The 19902-nt window shown below is 41.7% G+C and overlaps 2 protein-coding genes across 2 annotated transcripts in view; one reads left to right on the top strand and one right to left on the bottom strand.

The window, feature by feature from the left end:
* Nucleotides 1–9239, bottom strand: part of wasla (WASP like actin nucleation promoting factor a) — a 20189-nt gene extending 10950 nt beyond the window's left edge. The window contains exons 1-5 of the mRNA XM_020593373.1: nucleotides 8534–9239; nucleotides 4221–4355; nucleotides 2567–2653; nucleotides 2049–2145; nucleotides 636–659 (exon numbers count right to left, since the gene is read on the bottom strand). Of these exons, the coding sequence (XP_020449029.1) occupies nucleotides 636–659; nucleotides 2049–2145; nucleotides 2567–2653; nucleotides 4221–4355; nucleotides 8534–8638 (448 nt within the window). The 5' untranslated portion in view covers nucleotides 8639–9239. The remainder of the gene's footprint in view (nucleotides 1–635; nucleotides 660–2048; nucleotides 2146–2566; nucleotides 2654–4220; nucleotides 4356–8533) is intronic.
* A 1587-nt stretch (nucleotides 9240–10826) lies between these two features.
* Nucleotides 10827–19902, top strand: hyal6 (hyaluronoglucosaminidase 6). The gene is given in 6 exon segments (XM_020593372.1): nucleotides 10827–10989; nucleotides 12711–12864; nucleotides 16101–17071; nucleotides 18053–18142; nucleotides 19526–19606; nucleotides 19609–19902. Coding segments are annotated over 4 exon segments (1419 nt in total). The 5' UTR covers nucleotides 10827–10989; nucleotides 12711–12864; nucleotides 16101–16117.

Genomic DNA, 19902 nt, shown 5'->3' with positions numbered 1-19902 from the left:
GTGATCACAATGTCTATGGCACAACGAGAGGAAACACAACAACTCAACATTTGGGGCTCCTCTATTGTTGTATAAGACACTCAGTGACCACCATTTCTTCAGTCATACAGTGAGCTGTCCTGTAAAGGACCACATGCTTCTGTATCCAGACAGATGCACTCTAGGTACACAACATTTTCTGATCAGAACTTCAATTCACCCATGTGTCCATTATAGTCACTGAACCTCACACACACTACAACAATCATTTTCAATCCAGACAGACCCCAGAACTACAGACCTCACTTGGTCACTTTACTGCACAAGAGGTCTGTCAGTTGAATGCAGAACAGACAAGACCACTGGAGGCCCTCAGTCACACTCACTTAGATGCCTCTGTTGTGTATAATTTTGTTATGTTCTGGATGAAGCTGCAGCAGTGAAATGGACACTGTGTAGAATGTATATGGGTACCCTTGAGGTGCATATTTGGAGGCCTGGTGCAGGATCTTTGTAACTGTTGACAGCCTACAAGTGTTGTATTATTTTTTTTAACAGACAAGGGGCAAACAAAAAAACAACAACCATTTGCCACTCAGAGCTCAGGCAGCAAGTATAACTGAATCTGTATCATCAACATTAAAAGTTCAACATACCATTTTTAGGGTCACCTCTTTTCTCTGCAAAAGAAAAATTAACACAGTTATAGCTTGAGAACAAAATTAGCAGGATTGAACTAATTTAGTAAAATAAAGATATCTGGATTTTTTAAGAGGTGAGAGAGGAAGGTGAGCTGTTCGAGAGACAAAGTGTGTTGAAGTGGCAGTCAGCAGACAGAAACCAACAGTTTGAAAGCCCTCGGCTGTCAGAGAAAACATGCTGCTTCAAATCTCCAGTGCTGTGGACTAAACAGTCACAAAACAGCTCAGGAAGTCTTTGACATGAGCAGAAGGAGGAGGAGGAGCAAAAGGTCTCAAACCTGGACTGTGCCTGACATAAACCAACCCCCAGAAAACCTTCTGTGTGTTGGTGCTGTGAGCCTCTGAACCCTTAGTCATCATCGCAGTGTGAGCAGTGCACTTCAAAAGGCCGACGCGCTGAGAGGAGATGGAGGGAAGCCAGAGAGGAGCCTCACTGTTATGACAGGGCTTTCCACCACTGAAAGTTTAGGTGCAACGCCTGTATCTACTGCTCGGTTATAGTACTTAGAAATATTTCAGAACTAAAGAAACTGCTAACATAGCTAACGCACCGAATTATCTAAGTTACATTACTCAAGGAAGTGAGATAGTCGGCATTACATAAATAATGTTATAAATACAAGTTAGAATTTCCTTTTAACAAATTTTTATTTTACAAAATCACAAACTTAAATTTCTCACTGACAAATGCCTTTGCTGTGGCTCCAAACTGTGCTCAGCTGCTTCCCGTCTGCTTTAACCTCCTTGAGATGTGTCTAGAACCTGATGTCCACCTGTAGCAAGCGGAGCTGACTGGGCAGAGTTTAGAAAGACACACACCTGTGTATATAAGGTCCCACAGTTCACACTGAAGACATGAAGTCCAGGGAACTGGCTGTAGACCTCTGTGATCAGACTGTGGTGAGGCACAGAGCTCCCAGGAGCACAGTGGCCTCAGGAACTGCGGTCCTTGATTTTGTTTGAATTCATTAATGAAGATACCTCATGTTTTACTGAAATAATTTACATTGGTGAGAAGGACCTCCACATTAAATGCACAATCACATCGATTCAGGTTGGCATATTATGGATATACAGGTGGGTGTAAGCAAAACTTGCTCTTGCTGGTTAACACAGGTGTTCCGTGTTGTTGTCTTTAGCCAAAAGTTTTTCTTCTTCAGATTCAGTGGAAACCAAAACACTTTCTAGCTGCTGGGCTGACTGCTTTCATTCTATAAGCCCTGCACATCTTCCCTGGTCCAGCCTGGACATGAGCAAGGCAGAACCAGAGTCAGGGGGTTTTAGCAAAAGATGAGGCAAGTTCTCCAGATAGAGAAGAGAAGTCACACAGGCTGAAGAAGAAGAGGAAGGAGACAACATGAAACTGACCGATTTTGCGCTGCCGTCGGTTGAGCAGGTCGTTGATGCCAGCTCTGAATCTTTTGGCCTCTTCTTCACTAGCAAAGTTCAGACCGATCTGACAGGTCTAAGAAGAAGAAAATGATTATTAAAATGCCATCTTTCTTTAAATAAAAACTATTCAACCCAAAGATTACACAGCATTAAGTCTTCACATCTTGTATACCAAAGCAGGTATAAACTCAATAGTGACAACTTATTTATTTTATGCAAATAAAATGCTGCTTAGTTGAGCTACCTTTATTGGTTTGCTGGAGCTGTGCACTTTTTATACAAAGGGATCTTTTTTGAACTTCCAGAAGTTCTCTGATAGGAAACAACAATGTTTTAAAAAGCCTGCGGGTGCTTCTCCATTCCCTGTGAAAATCTGACTGTGTAAACACATTCAGTGTTGATCACACTTTATTAAATAGGAGGGCCTCATCACTGAGAGCAGCTGCTGTGGATACTTCGGTTTTGAGATAGTCATAAAAGCAGTGTACACGTACATCTCCTGCAAATGAGATGAAGTAGGGTCTGGCGCTGCTGATGGAGAAGTTGTGGTAAAGCTCCTGTTCAAACATAGTTTTTCCTTCCTGCCAAAACACAAGATAGAAAAGGACATATCAGAATAGATTCCCCTTGAAGGTTAAAAACCCAAATCTGTCACTGTGCAGACTGAACACAGAATGAAATCACCTGCTAGTTAGTGAGAAAACAAACAGTTTATAGACCGATTTCCTTCCTATCAGATAATCATTGCTCTCAGTTCATTTCAATAAAAATTAGGTGTGTGCATCTCTCCGTCTCACACAATTCGATCCATATCACAATACATGGTCAACAATTCAACACATAAACCCAATGTTACTGTTAAGGATAATAGGATAATCACTTTTATTTGGCCAAGTATGTTACACACAAGGAATTTGTTACCAGTAAAGAACTGTGGAAGCCATCTGTGGCGCCAACTCACACCGATGGCTCTAACCATGGCAACTGGGGGGTTCAGTGTCTTGCCAGTGTCTTCGACACTTCGACATGTGGACTGCAGGCACCGAGATTCAAATCACCGACATTCCGGTTGGGAGACGACTGCTCTACCCACTGAACCACAGTTGCCCCAGTTGTTCAAATCAGAACAACATCCAAAAAAGCAAATAAAACAGGATGCTAGCTCTTAGCAACAAAAGTAAACAGTGGCACTGTGTGCACCTGCTGCTTCACTTCTTATTAGACAGCACTGGGATGCACTTTTCACTGAAATGCCGCAGACTTGTTACTGTGTACCTCAGCTCCAGAATCAGTCTCATTTTTAACAACACTATACAGGTGCTTCCTTGCAAATGAAATAGCTTTTGTTGTAAGTTAATGTGCTCTGAAAGTAGCTGCTAACACCAGCACTGTTACCTGCCTCAAGCTAGCTGCCCTGTAGCTGGTGTTTCTACCTCAGATTCAACACAAGGTTGGCTTCACAGGTAAATAGTAAGGCCCGTTGGGCTTCCAGGGTTCTGGACACATGCACTGCAGTTTGTTTTTGCAGAAAGTGAGTTCACATAATTCTCCTTTTCAGATCAGTCACTTTTCCAATGGTTAGTCTTCATCTGACTTTCTGATGGCAGTGCTCATCAGCAGTGATGCATCTGGTAGAAGACCAACACCAGTACCCCAAAGATCTGTAGCATATTTTCTGTTCTCCAGGTTAATTTGCATTTAAAAAACTTTAAACCCATGGCATAGTTTGTCCTCAGATACTGAGATACCCGGATAGTATCAGACAGTAAGCACAGATCAGCAGCTGGTGATTCACTTTAGTCCATTAGGGTTGCGCATAATCTTTAAAGCACCATATTAATTTCCTCAATGACTTCCTATATTGAATGGATGCAGTGCTGCCACAATCCACATATTGTAGAGGCAGCGAAACAGATGAAGAGTGAGGAGGACAATGAACTGATTTACTGAAAAGATTTTTAAACAAAAGTCTCACATTTTGACAAAAATACTGCATAGTTTTTATGACAGAGTGGTGTCAGTCTTTTCATGCAACACTCAGTCAGCAAGTGAAAAAGCCTCTTTCCCCAACATGTCAAACTATTGCAACTTAATGTTTCACTCTACTGTTTCCTCTGGTACTGAGCTTTACAGGATGGCCCCACTCACCTTGATGTCAAACACTCTGATGAAGTACGACCTCTGTGGGTTGTCTTTAACCAGACAGGCCACTCCACAGCATCTCTTCACCCAGCTGCCGCTCCGCTCGGCCCTGTACACCTGGACCACCGCCGAACACAGGGTCTGAACACACAGAGGAAGCATGGTGATCATCAAAGAATGCTTATAAACTTATGAAAGAGGCAATGAAGTTGCTCAGTCAGGAGAATCTTAAGTGCTTGGCTGTGAACTCTCAATTTTTTGCCCAGATTATACAGACACATCTGGTTCCTTGTTAAAAGCCTCCAAGCTCCACGTGTGACAGAGCAGCCAATGACGAAGTGGAAATTGACATGCTACAAAACCTTTCAGCAGTGATAAGGACTGTCGACAGAACACACCTGCTGGTCACTGAGGGAACACTGGGACCTTCTGAATATAAAATATCTTAACAATGGACTCTCAAATGTGCAAAAGAACAGATTCTTCCCATGGCTTTGGACACCAGGACATTAGAGGGAGAGAAAGACACACATACACACACGACCATGAAGTCAAAGTGTTAAATTTCATTTTAAAAGTGGAGGTGTTTACTTACTGGTTTATCCCTTTGTGTTAGAAGTTAGAAACATGCTGCTGTCTATCATCTCACAGCATTAAGATTTCCCTTCACGGGTCCAAATGACACACATACACAAAAAAGACCCAGAAGCTAAGTCAGGTCTGGACCACAGACTTCACTTCCTTCTTCTTTGGAGGGCTTTTACCAACGGGCTGGTCTTTGGCAGTAAAACACTATCATATGGATTGAGGTCATCACGTGACTGATTTTGTCCGGCCAAAACACTCCACTGCCCCCCCCAAAGAAACTGTTGCATGTTTAAGATTACTTTCCTGCCGCATTGTCCTAAATCAGGGAATCTATATATAAACCTCTTTAACTGATCAGTCAATATGGATGTTGTTAGGTATTTTTAGTCAGATAGATATTAGATAGATACTTTATGTATTAGAAATGTTTAGTGGAGATAGGATGTCTAGTTAGACTGTTAAATGCTTAGTCATGCTTATGAGTTTCTACAGGGTACATCTGGTCAAGGATAACTAGAGAGAAGAGTTGATGACTGTCAGCAGACAGGGTGTTTAATATTATTATTATGACGTGTATAACTGTAGCCTTAGCCGTAATATGTTCTTATGTTTAATATCATGACATGTTACTAGAAGTCGTGTGAGAATGTTTTTAGTTACACACCACTTAATCAACAGACACACACACACACACATTGATTTACTTCATGTTTTGACTACTGCTATGTCCAGCTGCAAAGCTGGTAACAGAGACGTCTCGGTTGACGTTTCTGTGTAGTACGGGGCTAGCCCAACCGAAGAGATATAATGTATAGGCCTGGTGGGTTCAGGGTCTTTCATCTTACATCTGCCTGCAAGCAGTTTGGAGGTGCAAGATACCTGAGGGTGTAATGTTAATTTTACCTGTGATCCTTTGAATAAATCAGCACTGTTTTGAAGTTACTTGGACTGTCTCGTCTCTCAGAGTTAGCCATGGTAACAAGAACCAAAGACCTACAATGTGAACTACTTAAAGTTGAAATTCAGCTCTTTAACCTTTCAGTCACTGCAAATCTTACATTGCTCCACAGTCTTTAACCTTCACTTTTGTAGTACAGGAATCTGAGTCCATTTGCTGTCCTCAGTAACGTATGGTCCTGGTTTGTGGTTTTGAGGTTTCTGCAGAGGTCACACTGTGTTAAATCCTCTGCCAGGATTCTTCCCTTTGCGGCAGAAAGCAACTCCAGCCACTGGGGAAGAAAAAAAGGAAATGCCACAGGACTGGTTTCCTCCTCTGTGATTTATGACTGCATGTCAGAAGCGCAGCATTAAAACCCAAAGTCAGCTCAATAATCGACTGTAGTGGATTTAGAGCTGCAAAGAACAGTCAATAGTCAAAAGAATTTCTTTGTCTTGGACTGTTTGTCAGACAAAAGACATTCAAAGACGCCCCTCTGGCCTGGAAAACATTTTTTAAATGACTATTTCATAAACTTGATGAAAAGATTTTTTTTGTTACAACCCAACACGGATAGTCTCTCTGCAGCAAATTTCAAGCCTATACGAGTTAATATTCATAGAAATTAACTCAATGCAATGGTTAGTTGCAAGAATATGATTTTAAAACTGACAGTTTGTAGTGAAAAGGCTGCACACCCTGGCCTACAGTAATATACAGATAATGCTGAAATGTGTCAACGTATCCTTTTTCTAACTCAGTCTTTAATTATGGCTTAAGGGACTAACTGCAATCTTTAAAATTTGTAGAGAATAACTGGTTAGGTCAAGAAAATCCAAAAACATTCAACAGTAACAAATCCAAACTAGTTCATTTAGTGCTTGCCTAGTCTTCATTCATAATATCTGCCTCAGGATAAATCCCCCACTGAGCAGTTGTCGAAGCAGAAGGGCACTCCACAAAGCCAGATTAACAAATCAGTCACAAATCATTAGGAGGCTTAGATCTAATATTTTCTCAAAAAGTGCTTTTTATCTTAAGAAACAATCACATTGAATAACTGAACCTAACAGCAATTGTGATACCCCTGATTTGAATCATCGTGTCACCAGATTTAGCTTTCTCATCACAAATATCTGACTTATGAAAAGGAGGAGGCGATTAAATCTGAATACTAGTTATCCTAACTGCTTGTCTTTAACTGAAACTTACACTAGTGACCAAAACAATCGTCGAGTTAAATTACACTTGACTTTACTGGTAACGCCTGTAGTTAGTCCTGGATTAAATATCAAATATGGTGTTTCACATAAAATAGGGCATTACAGTATACCCACATTTTTAATGCTCAGTTTTTGTGTGTTCGGTGGTTTATTTCAGTGTTTAATTATTCAGAGGACTGAAGGTGGGCATGCAAGTGAGACAGTAGTTGTAACTGCCTCATAAACTCAGTTTCTTCAGTATGACAGCTGGTGGAAACCTGCAGAATAAAAATCAATACCCTAGTTTGAGAAACATAAACCTGTGCTCCTACAGAAACCTTTATGGCCAAGTCAAAATTCTCAATTCAACCTGTCTAAGCACAATCAATTGTGCAAGTACTTTGAATAATAGTCTATATATGGCCATTTCTGATAGTTGCGTCTATGGACACATTTGGTCAGTACTAGAAAGGATTCAGATTCCATACCCGACCTTGCTGTACAGATCTACCTAAACCAGTCTTAGCTGAACTAACTGTTCTGACCTGATCTCAGGTGTTTCACCCGGCATGCACACTGCTACTTCTTGCAGCAGACCCTGCAGTTCAACCTTTGAGACCTGCTGCAGCCACCATTAAAACCTGCTGAGCTGTCCTGCACCATCATGTTACATCATCCCCAAACAGATCAGACTGAACTACAGACACACATTTTATGTGAGCTGTGCTCCTTACCTGAGGTTGTAGCTACTTTGTTTTGATGCAAATGGCACAAAACAATGTTCAGGTGTTCCTGAGTTTCCAGGTTAAAAAGTGCAATAACTTAGAACAGTAATGTCACTAAAAAACAATTTCAGTGACAAACTGCCATTTATTTTCTTTAACCTTTGGCCTGAAAAGCCAGAAAATGGTGACAAATAGCAATCAGTTTCCTAAATAAGTTAACACCGCTTTTTGTCAGGCCAACAGTCCAAACCAAAGGTTGAGTTTATGATCACAGAAGAACCAGTTACTTTTCCAGTTGTTGCCACTGTCCATGAATCTGTTGATAGAATCATCATCTACTTCTCTCAGCTTTAACAGAAAACTCTGAAGTGTGAACAACAAATGGCTGCTCCAATAATGTTCATAATTTTAAAATGTATACAAGTGTTATATATATATTTAGTAATTACTATTTTCCAAATAGCAGTCTATTCCAAACATTTTGTTTTGTTAGTACCGTTTTGCTTTAGTTTTCTAGCGTTAGTCCCTGAGTTTATAAAACTCCAGCTTCCAAGTTTTCACTAATAAATGAACATGTAAATCACCAATGTAATCAAACCAAACCAATACAACCAGGGTCGCCATATTTGTAACGGTTATCAAGCTGTTCAAGCGACACAGAGTCCGGAGGGTCACGGGTTGTATCGTAAAACCGGGACCCCGGTTTGAAAGCCACATTGGTGTCAAAACAGATTTCTGCTGCTTAATACCAACTGATATGGGTAAACTAGAGGGAAAAGCATAGGATGAAGTTTTTATTTGGTGTCTAGGTGAAACCGCCTGCACCTTATTTGAACCTGCAGGTGGTAAACAAACGGGAGAACTTACGGCACATTTCCTGCCCAGGTACCCGAACAGGCACTCGTTCTCCTGTGGGGTCAGGAGGAGGGAGCCAACGTTAGCTATCCTGCGGGGCGGAGGGTGGCTGTTCATGGCTCTGGTTTCTTCTAGTTTAACCCCGAAATAATGCGGTTATCCCTAGACAGGCTCAGCAAACACTACTGGTTACAGAAAATCCATGCGGGCTGGTTGCTATGGCCTGCAACCGGATCATCTCCGCCGAGTCCGACTCCTGACTGCAAGGCGGAGGAGGGGTGCCGGGAGTTCCCTACGCTTATTCCTGCTTATGAAATAACCGTGACTTCTGCGGTTGTCGTTCAACAAAAAATAAGACCCCGTTAAGCGTCTAAAGACGAATACACTCTGAACTTTCATTCGGTAACTCCAGTAGCTGGAGCATCGATATGTGCTTCCAACATGGCAGCAAGACGGAGCACACCACTTTAAAGCAAGAGAAGAGAGGGGTGTAGGTTTGGACCAACTGGAGAAATATCCGCTATGATATGGATAAGAGGGTGAAGTTTGGCAGCCAACCTAAAAATGTCATTAATTTGTTTCTTTAAGTTACAGCTGTGGAGAATGTATATTCCTGGGTCTTTGAGAAGCTGAAATGTTACCGTGACAAAATGGTTCGGCCCAATTTAGCAGCAGAAACGCAGCTCTGCGGAGGGAAAGGGAGGCTCGGATGTTAGCGCGTGGAATGGGGTGACGTAGAGACGGAGGAGCCAGATAGTGGACGTAAGAATGTAAATGAGATGTCGGTCATCTACATTTCTACAGGCGATAAACTGAATGTATTAAAACGTGAAGAGGGCCCACTGTTGACTAAGAGAGACCTGCACTCTCAACTGTGTATCTTTAATACCCTTCTAGAAAAATACCATTCCTTTTGCATCTCTTCTGCAGTTTACTGTTTAGGAAAGCTCACTGCTTTACTAGATAACATAACGTTCTTGTTCTTGAGGTTTCCAAGTTGACAAGAGAGCTCTAGAAAAAGTAAAAACCCTTTAAACACAACAGGTTGATGAGGCAAATTTAGTAGTGTAACAGACTTTCAGGTTGGTACATCCCTCTGCATTTGAGCTGGGTTGTCATACGTTCTGCTAGGAAATACTTGCTCACATAGCAAATATGGAACAAGACATCATTCATTTGAAGTTGTGCTTTTGTCCACCAAATGAATGTAAATCCAATATTCTCTTAGTTTAGCCGTGGTTTATCCTCCACCAACTCCTGAGATAAATACTTGTCCCTATTGCAGGCTGCACTTTCTTCACCTGCTGATCAGACCAAAACAAAACAGCAAAGTTACAGACAGTGGTGGAGGTTGGCGCCCGCAGGTCCTGCCCACCTGCTGCTGGGTTAATTCCCATCAGTAGTATTAACACAAACTCGAATTTGTAGACCAGCTGCTTCTACTTTCTGCTGAAGTTAAAAAGCCAAAAAAAGACATGGCAAACAGAGGCCAAACAGTGGGAGCTACAGGACCATTCACAGCTTTATGAGAGTCTGCAGAAGACTGACGCTACCACCTAGTATGTAAAGTACTTCAAGTTTTAAACATATAAGGTAGTTAACATTAGCTCCACTTTTACCAGCTGCAACATTAAATGCGATGTGCACAATAATACATCAATAATTATAGTCCAATAATATGACATATATTAACATGAACTGTGAACTGCATCATAACTACTTTTACTTATGATTTTGCACATTGTACTACATACATTTTTTATTTTTATATGTTGTTACTCCTTTAAGGTCAGGCTGTTCAAGATGTGTGGTGGGAGCAAACTTGGGTTCATTGTCACTCAGTAACAGAAGTCGTACATCGAACCAGCAGCCCTACCATTAACAGCCCCCAATCATCTGTCCAGGGATGAACTTCAGCGACCCCACCCCGACTCCATTTGAAACTAACCGAATCATGCCACATGTTTACTGAAGACGTAACAGACTGCAATTTCAATAATACACTGTATTTTAATGTATTTCATGGAGGGTACCACTAGGTGGCACAGCTGTCCAACCTCCAGCAGAGTGGGAAGACGGTGAGATGGGAAATAAGGTTTGTAATAGACATTAGGCGATTTACAGAGCAGCGACAAATGAAAAGCAACCGGTGACAGTTGGGCGAAGTGAGCTTACATACAGCCAACAACTTAAAGATGGTCTGATCAAAACAACTTTAATAGGCTAGTTAAAAGCCCTAAAACACAAAATCAGTTTTTGATTTTGAATTGGGTTACTGTTAAAGCAACCTTCAATGTGAGTTTTAATTGATATTTTTTGTCAAACAGTTTAACATCACATTGTTCACAAGCCTTTTTAAAGTACCTTCTGCTCCCCTGACAGCTGCGGTCTATGTAGTAAGTGAGGAGCCCAGAGACTGTAGGAACAAATCAAACTGTTGATGACAACTTGTTTTCCTCTTGGTTAAAGTATGTATTTGACCAATCAGAATGGCTGCCCACACTATATACAGTCTACATTACTGACTTTACACACAAGCATAAAGACATTATTTCATTAAAATATCCATAATCTTATTAAAAACATTTAAAATCAAAATTTTATTTTAGAAAGTGAAAAGATATTGCTTTCTTTGCTGCAGATCAGTTTTACTATGGCACTCTCATTTTTAGTTCAGTAAAGGATTTGTTGACTTTTTCTGCATCACCAACAGATCACTTAAACAAAAATCTTTAGACAATAGGATGTGCACATTAAATGAGGCCCTCTTCCCAGAATCCCCCTCTGTGGCTCTTTTCTCTGCCTGTCCATGCAATCTATTAAGAACTGCTGCAGAACAACATGACAGGAGTCATCATGTCCAACAGTCTTTGTTTCCTATCCAGAGGTTCATTCACAGATTATGCACTCCGACAGTCACAACCACTTTATGCAGCGACTGGCCAGGTGTGTGGTGGTTGTTTCTCTCTTAAACTCTCTTTTCTCATTCTTCACACTACTATTTCTATCACTGTTGGTACAAATATCCAAGGGCAACATCACAAATGTCTTCAAGCTGAGGCTGCCTGAAAATGTGCTCCATTATCTCCATATTTAAACACCACTGTCTCCCCTCTTGCTTTGATGGCCTGCTTCTCAGTCCACCTTCGAACATTGTCATATCTAGAACTACAACCTTGTTTAAAAACCCTGAAAACACAGAAAGGTTACACAAAACTTAAAATAGAGTTAGGCTCAAGTAAAGCAGCAGCACACAAAAGTAGATCAATACATACAAACGGATACATTATTGTATTTCAGGCACATTTACAGCATTTTAATGTGTCTGAGATGATTTGGATGGACAGGATAGATAATTTGTTTATATCTTCCAGCTTCTGATTGGCTGAACACACCTGAGCCAGGTAATCAGCAGCAGGTCAGGCAGGGATAGTTGGAAAACAAGCAGGACAGTGGCCCTCGAGGACTGGAATTGGCCACCCCTGATCTAGAGGTTTATGAGGTTACATGCTGTCTGATTACCATCTGATCACCTAAATACAGCTTAATACAGATGTGAAAAAGTCTAAAACCTTGCATGCTAGTTCTTGCCATATACCATGGTTTGACCATCTCTGTGTTTATGTCTAACTGCCACCTGCTCTGCTCAGCACTTCCAGTATTTCTACAGCTGGAACACAGACTTCTGGGCCTTATAGGAAGTTGCACAAGCAAGGAGAAAGGTCATGTTTGTAATATACATATGTCTGGCAGTAAACAAATGTCTCAGATGTCCATGTTATTCTTGACATGCAGTATAACCATGGCATACTGTAGGCCCACCTTGTCTTATTGAGTACAATCAAAAACAGTGAGACAGTGAAACATCCCCTGATGCAACTGTGAAGGTCCTGCAAAAATACTAAAAACTGTAAAAAAAAAAAAAAAAACCTAAATAAAACTGATTAGAGTAGCTCATCACTCATCAGTCACTAAGCTTACATGACTTCCAGTACCACATCCTCACTGACATGAAGTCCACAATGTGAAGGTCAAACATTTTTATCCAGCAAGTAGGGAATGCACTTGGTTGATACTCTGTGGGTAAACTCCTAAATACTGCTCCAGGTAACTGTAGTCTACAGTATGTTTAAAACCCTAAAATGTGCCGCAGCTTGTTTACTGTCCTTCATTTGCTGTTCAATGAAAGGGCACAGATGAGGAGGGGCCAGGCCAACAATAGCTGACCCAATAACATCCAGGGGACCCCAGAGAGGGAGGACAGAGACAGTTCAGCAGCTTTTCACACAAACAACTTCTGCATCTCATCTAAAGGAGGTCTGATTGTCAGCAGGGACAGGAAGGTATGTCAGTTTTATAATGAACCTGTTGTTATTCCTATTGTTGAAATGTTTTACCCAACATCTAATTGGGTTCCATCATAAAAAAAAAGAGTAAGAAATCACTATTTCCTTGGTTGTTTTTTACCTTTAGTTCCTGCCTTTTCTTTCATTCATTCACTGGAAGTTTGTCCGTATTCTAGTAATGATGGTGGATCTTTGATGCTTGGGTTGAAGGAGTTTAAAACTGATTCCCAGCCAGATGGGTGGACTGTCCTGACTCACAGTATGGACACAAACAGCATTTCCTCCTAGCGCTAACCCTCTAATCCTCTTGCCGTGTTCATATCATAAACGCTGGATAGAAGAGATGGGAAAGATGACATGTTTATGAAATGCAAGCGTTCATGTCATTGGGCAACTCAGGATGGTCACATGACTGCTGAGCTGGTGGGGTGGAAGCTACTGAACAGACACTGTGCATGGACATCCTAATTGTTTGACCGCCCAGATGCAGAGTCCACCATTGAATGATTTTTCAGATACTTTTGAATTATTCAGCACCAAGTCAGATATATCAGAGGTTTCCGAAGAAGTTTTCTCAAACTGAGCAGTAACATTAACCTGTTCTAGAGGGACAAAAAATAGAAACACAGATGGGTGGACAGATGAAACAATGACAAAACTGGGAAAGTAAAATGTAAAAAGCAGCTTCTCGTTGTTGCCGCAATTAAGTGTCTGAGTGCTGGTGTTAACAAAACCATAAAATCACATCTGGAAAGTGCAGCAGACACACAGCAGCCTGAAAACCACACGTGATCATCATCAAGACTGAAACCTGGTACGGAACCAGATACAATCAGAGTGTGTGGATTAGAGTGTAAAGGCCTCTGTAGGCTTCAAATGAGCTGTAGTTTGTCTGTCTAACTAACCTCCTACCTTCAATATAACTTCTAAGGCCAACAGTAAGTACATCGGTACCTAACTAGATCAGTCTTTGGGGTTACGGGCTGCTTTAAAAACAGCCCTGTACATGACTGTCACCAGACTAATTATTATTCATCTGCTGGGTGACAAGAGTGTCAGTATAAAACATAATGGTATAGAAATGGCATAGGAGTTGGCTCACAATGACAGAGCTCATCTGGATCCAGTTAGTTGAGCTTCTTTCTGTCATTTCATTGTGTCTGTCTGTCTGAGACCAAACATCATACTGAGTCTCATGTGTCAGTTTGGACTCAGACTTTGTGTTTGGGGGGTCCTTCTTGTGATCTGGAGCCACAGTGTTTCCAGAGGCTCCGAGCATTTCTGTGGTTTGGAGGGCAGGCTGAGTGGCTTCACCATACTCCATTTGTTTTGGATCAGTACCACCAGAGAAACTATCATGCACTGAGAATTGTGAAATTGGTGCAAGACAGACAGGCTGAGCTGGACATGAGAAAACGTAATGATAAATTGTAGCCTTTTGAAATGTTTAGAGGGAAACATTTCAGCAATGTATTTGTAACTAACTGAGAGTTCAGTGCCTCCCACATCTTCTCCTCCAACTCTCAACTCACTGATCCACATCCAAGATCACTGCCATCATAAAGTTCTCATGCCATTATAGTCATTAGCGTCTGGCCAGGACCTTGTCAAATGAAATGGTTGGTGAACCCTCAGCCCACTGCTGGTTTCCTGTCCCCATCCTCTGGTTACAATCCCGCAAAGAGAATGATGGAATATTTTCCGCGGCGTCCTTGGAGGCAACCTCAGTGGCCATGTTTCCCAACACCAGGATCACAATGTCTTTCCTCTCACTTTGGAAAACTTAAATATGAATTACTTGCATACAAGGGGGCGCCAAGAGCAATTAGGTAGGGAGGATGGATGTGCGTGTGGGTGGGTGGGGTGGGGATTTCTTACATAAAGAGCTAGAAGGAACAGTTTTAGAATAACAAGGGGAGAAAATAAAAAGCAGAGCAACAGAGAAGTTAAAGATGTTTTAGTAGGTATTATGTGTCTATATACAAGGATGGGTTTTTAAACTTTGTAGTTGTAAGTTTTAAATAAAATACAAACTTTATTTAAAAGTTTCATTGAGAAATAACTGCTTAATTCTGATAATACTGGGGTTCATCTTGTCTGCAGCCTGACTTTTATCTACCTGTAGAGCAAATGTTAACAAAATGTCCAGAAAAACGCAAATTAATGCATTTCCATCCATTAATGTTGTGAATGTTGGTTGGATGCATCAAGGTAAACGCTAACTCCAGTTGGATAACATTAAACAATTGCAGCAGTAGAGGGTGTATTGTCATCACGTAGTTACTGTAAGTCGCCTTGTTGTAGATGATTCATCTGAGGAAGGTTACAGTGTCTTCATCACTCCAAAGAAATCTGTTTTTGTTTCATCAGTAGGACTGAAGCTTTAGTGGACACTGAACTCATATGTCATGTGCAAATTTGCAGATATAACTTTTTTTAAAGAATGTGTGTCTTTATAGTTTCCATATAAACCTTATATTGACATTTTAACTTTTACTTTTAAAACCAGCAATTAATGTTTTTGAACTGCTAGCAACGGTTAGCCTGATCATCAGGATGGGTCTGAACAAAATGGATACTGCCTGTGATCACTGGAAGCTGTGGTTGTTAAGAACAATTGACCTTTATCATATTGATTTAAGGACAATTTCTGTAAGTCCACCTATACAACAATCTGTAAACCTCTCATCTACACTTGTCAAGATTTTCATGGCTTTGGTAACTAGCTAGCTATGTATGAAGATGATGTCCAAATTCTAAATTTCTTCACTGTCACCATAAGAGCTGAAATCTGCACAATTATCCCATGAAACTTTGATAGTGGAGTATTAAATCATGACAACAAAAAGGTAGCAGTAGATGGATTAACATTGTGTTTGATCTGTCTTCAGTGGAGCAGATCATTATATGAATTCTCCAGTCGGACTCTCTGATTGTGGTAAAAGCATCTCTGAGTTAGTGGCTAGAGTTTTATTGAGTGATGAAAAGTACAGGAAAGGGAAGAGCTTAGCATGACTGATCTCTCTGTCCTCTCCATCTCTGGTGCTCTGTGGTTTGGATGTCATCCTTTTCATCACAGTCTGCTGCATCAGAGAACAGGCAAGCTTTGTGTTTTATTGTGTTGTTACTGGTCAGTGATCATCACTCATGTATCCTCTCACAGACCTGCCTGATCATCTCTGCTCACTGCAGCTTATAATATGTTTATTTGTCTCTTCCTTTTGCTTGTGTAGGACCATTAAATTGCTCCATGAGGAAATCGGGGGCCATGGTGCTGACGGCACTCCATGTTCAAGTACTGGTCTTTGGTGTTGTTGTTGGAGTAAAGCTACAATCTCAGGACAGCCAGATGAAGCCAGCCCAGGTACCTTTGAGACCCCATTGGCCTTTTGTTGTAATCTGGAATGCTCCTACTGAGTCCTGTCACATTCAATTCAAGGTGGACCTTGACCTCAGCGCTTTCAAGATTGTAGCAAACCTTAACGAAACACTCAATGGACCAAATATTACAATATTCTACCACAGGCACCTGGGATACTATCCATACTACTCCAACTCAGGGCTCCCCATCAATGGTGGATTGCCGCAGAACCAGAGCATCTTCAAACACCTCAATAAGGCCCGGGCCGACATTGACAAGCTGATCCCTCATAAGGATTTTCGAGGCCTGGGTGTTATTGACTGGGAGAACTGGAGGCCACTGTGGGTCCGAAATTGGGGTACCAAGGACATTTACCGCAACAAATCCAAAGAGCAAATCCGGAAACTTCACCCAAACTGGCCAGAGAGCAGGGTGGAGAAGGAGGCAAAGGAAAGTTTTGAGATGGCTGGGCAGACCTTCATAAACTTGACTTTGGCCATGGCTAAAGGTCGCAGGCCGGATGGGCTGTGGGGCTTTTACCTGTTCCCAGAGTGCTACAATTATGAGTACAAACAGCACCCACAGCAGTACACTGGTAAATGCCCCAATCTCGAGCACCTAAGAAATGACCATCTGATGTGGCTCTGGAAAGAGAGCACGGCCCTCTACCCATCCATCTACCTGGACTACGAGCTCAAGTCCTCCCCCAACACTGTCAAGTTTGTCCACTATCGAGTCAAGGAAGCCATGAGGATTGCATCAATTTCCCGTATGGACTACACATTGCCCGTGTTTGTCTACGCAAGACCTTTCTATGCCTACACGTTTGTGGTCCTTTCAGAGGTAAGTTTTCAGTTCTTACTTTTTTGATGGATTCTTCAGGAATAAGCCCAACAGACATCTTTAATAAGCACTGATTTTCAACCAGATCCATCTATCATGATGGTTGCGTAGTTTGCTCTGGCGATTGTGTTTGTGTGAATGTTGTAAATAAACCCTTCTGAGCTATTCTCTCTATGGTAACATAGTAGATCATTTACCAAGAAACCCTCCATCAGTGGACTGAAAGACTACAGACCTACCGCCCTGACATCTGTGGTCACAAAGTTCTTTAAGAGACTGGTGTTGACCCACCTAAAGGACAAACCAGACCTGCTGTTGGACCCCCTGCACTTTGTATACCAAGCAAAGAGGTCAGTGGATGATGCAGTCAACATGGCACTGCATTACATTCTGCAACACCTCCACTCCCCAGGGACCTATGCAAGGGTCCTCTTTGTGGACTTCAACTTGGTGTTCAACACCATCATCCTGGACATTCTCTACGATAAACTGACCCAGCTCACTGTGCCTGCCCCCACCTGTCAGTGGATGACCAGCTTTCTGATGGACAGAAAGCAGCAGGTGAAGCTGGGGAAAACCACATCCACCGTGCAGACAGTCAGCACAGGTGACCCTCAGGGATGTGTGCTCTCCCTGCTGCTGTTCTCCCTCTACACAAATGACTGCACCTTGGAAGACCCCTCTGTTAGACTCCTGAAGTTTGTAGAAGACACAACGGCCACCGGCCTCATCCGAGACAGTGAGAGGTCGGCCTACAGACAGGAGGTTGAACAGCTGGTCCTGTGGTCGCAACAACCTGAACAGTGGAGATGACACTAGGCCCCGTCCTCGGTGTATTTAAAGCTTTGAGAGCATTTGTAGATTATGAGAAAGTGAAAGAAAAGGAGTGATGTGTTCAGGTTGCTGCATGCATCTATAACTAGTCTGTTATAGCTGAATAGTGTGTACCAGCTAAAACAAGCCCCAGTCATCTTGTTTCAGGGCGACCTGGTGCACACCATTGGAGAGAGCGCCGCCTTAGGAGTGTCAGGAGTCGTCCTCTGGGGATCATCAGAGTATGCCCAATCACAGGTACCAGTAAAATCTACAACTAACAAAAAATATTGCCCTATTTGTTGACTTTGAACTGATTACATTTATGCAAAATGCAAGGTTGTAAAATATGTTTCACTACTAAACTCAGTAAAGTTGCCACCCCTCCACGCCAAAGCTTTAAATTCACATATAATCAGATCAAAGGAACAACATTAAATGGAGTGTTTATTATGTTATGGCATTAGCCCTATTAATTATAGTACGCAGCACAAACAAAGCCACAAAGTATTAGGAAACAATACCTTAGAATGTGCTAAAATTCATCTTTATGATTGTTGCTGTGATAAATACAAATGTCATTATTCCACAACCTAAAGTTTCCTGAAAGAGAGACTCTGACATTAAAAAGAAAAACCATAAGAAAAGCATCTGATTTATATGTGAACACGGTCAGGATTTCATTCTGCTACAGCCGATTTAACTGTAAATCCTAAACAGAAAGCTGAATATCTAGTTATGATCACTAAAAGACGCTTTCAAAAATATCCTGACACAACTGAAAATGGAGTGTCAAACCAGCATGGTGTGAACATTAATTAACTGACTAGATCTGGATCAAATCTGCCAAAGACATTTGTAATTTCAGCAGTTAAACTGACAGTCGCAGGTAAAAATGAGAAATGGCTTTTGTCTGCAATCAAAAGGCAAAAAGTCCAGGATGGGGAAAAGCTTTCATGAAGGTGCTAAAGTAAAATGCAAACACAGGCAGGCTAACACAACAGTAGGTAAATGTTTACAGTGCCTTTTCTATGTAGCCCTGCCTCCCTTCCATCCACACAACTCATTTGTTGTCTGCATTTGTATTTTATTTCAACACCCCGATGAAGGCTTCTTACAGAGACGTGATGGACCCAACATGAATCATCATTATACCTCTAGACTCAGAGACCTTTGGCTTTTTCCTTTTTGTATGTATGTAATATGACCACTGGGATTAAAGAGCACATTTGTATATGGAGAGTGACTTTTTTTGTTTACATTTGTTCGCTGACAAACTCCAAAATTTCTTCCATTTGATGTCACTTTTGTCTGTTTCTCTGTTAGACAGTTTATTATATCCATGCATTCACAGGCAGAGCATGCAGACTCAACACAGGAAGGCAATAAAGACATGAAAGATTGTGACTGTTTCTGTTTTATCAGCTTAGAAACATTGTGCCTGTTGATACGTGACTTTGGTAAACAGTGCCATGGCTTTTTTTTTTGTGACTGTGCCTGTAAAAACTGGTGCGGTGTGGAAAAAAGCCCTGTAGACATATAAAGATGATACTTGCTGCTGGAAAACAAGAAAAAAACAACAGTTATGATACTTTAGTTTTGCCGACTCCTAACAGTGTCATCGCTTCTTGCCTCCTCTAGCGGAACTGCCTAACTCTGAAGAAGTACATTGATGGTCCACTGGGACATTATGTCATTAACGTCACCTATGCCGCCAAGCTGTGTGCAGCAAACCCTTGTGTATGAAGAATGGCAGGTGCATCCGTAAGAGACTGGACTCAGGCGCTTACCTGCACCTGAACCCACGCTCCTTCCACATCCACCACAAGCTGGTGCCCAGGGGCCCCCAATTATATGTCAGCGGTCAACTCAACAACCATGACATCCTAGACATGAAGTACAAGTTCACCTGCCAGTGTTATCAAGGCTGGACAGGTGTTCACTGTGAGATGCCCCGGGCTATGCCCCGCCCTCCTCCTCTCATCTCAGCCCGCCGTCCCTCTGCCTCATATCTGTGA

Source organism: Monopterus albus, unplaced genomic scaffold (assembly GCF_001952655.1).
Source record: "Monopterus albus unplaced genomic scaffold, M_albus_1.0 scaffold19.1, whole genome shotgun sequence".
NCBI lineage: Eukaryota > Metazoa > Chordata > Actinopteri > Synbranchiformes > Synbranchidae > Monopterus > Monopterus albus.
This window is presented reverse-complemented; position numbering and strand designations above follow the sequence as displayed.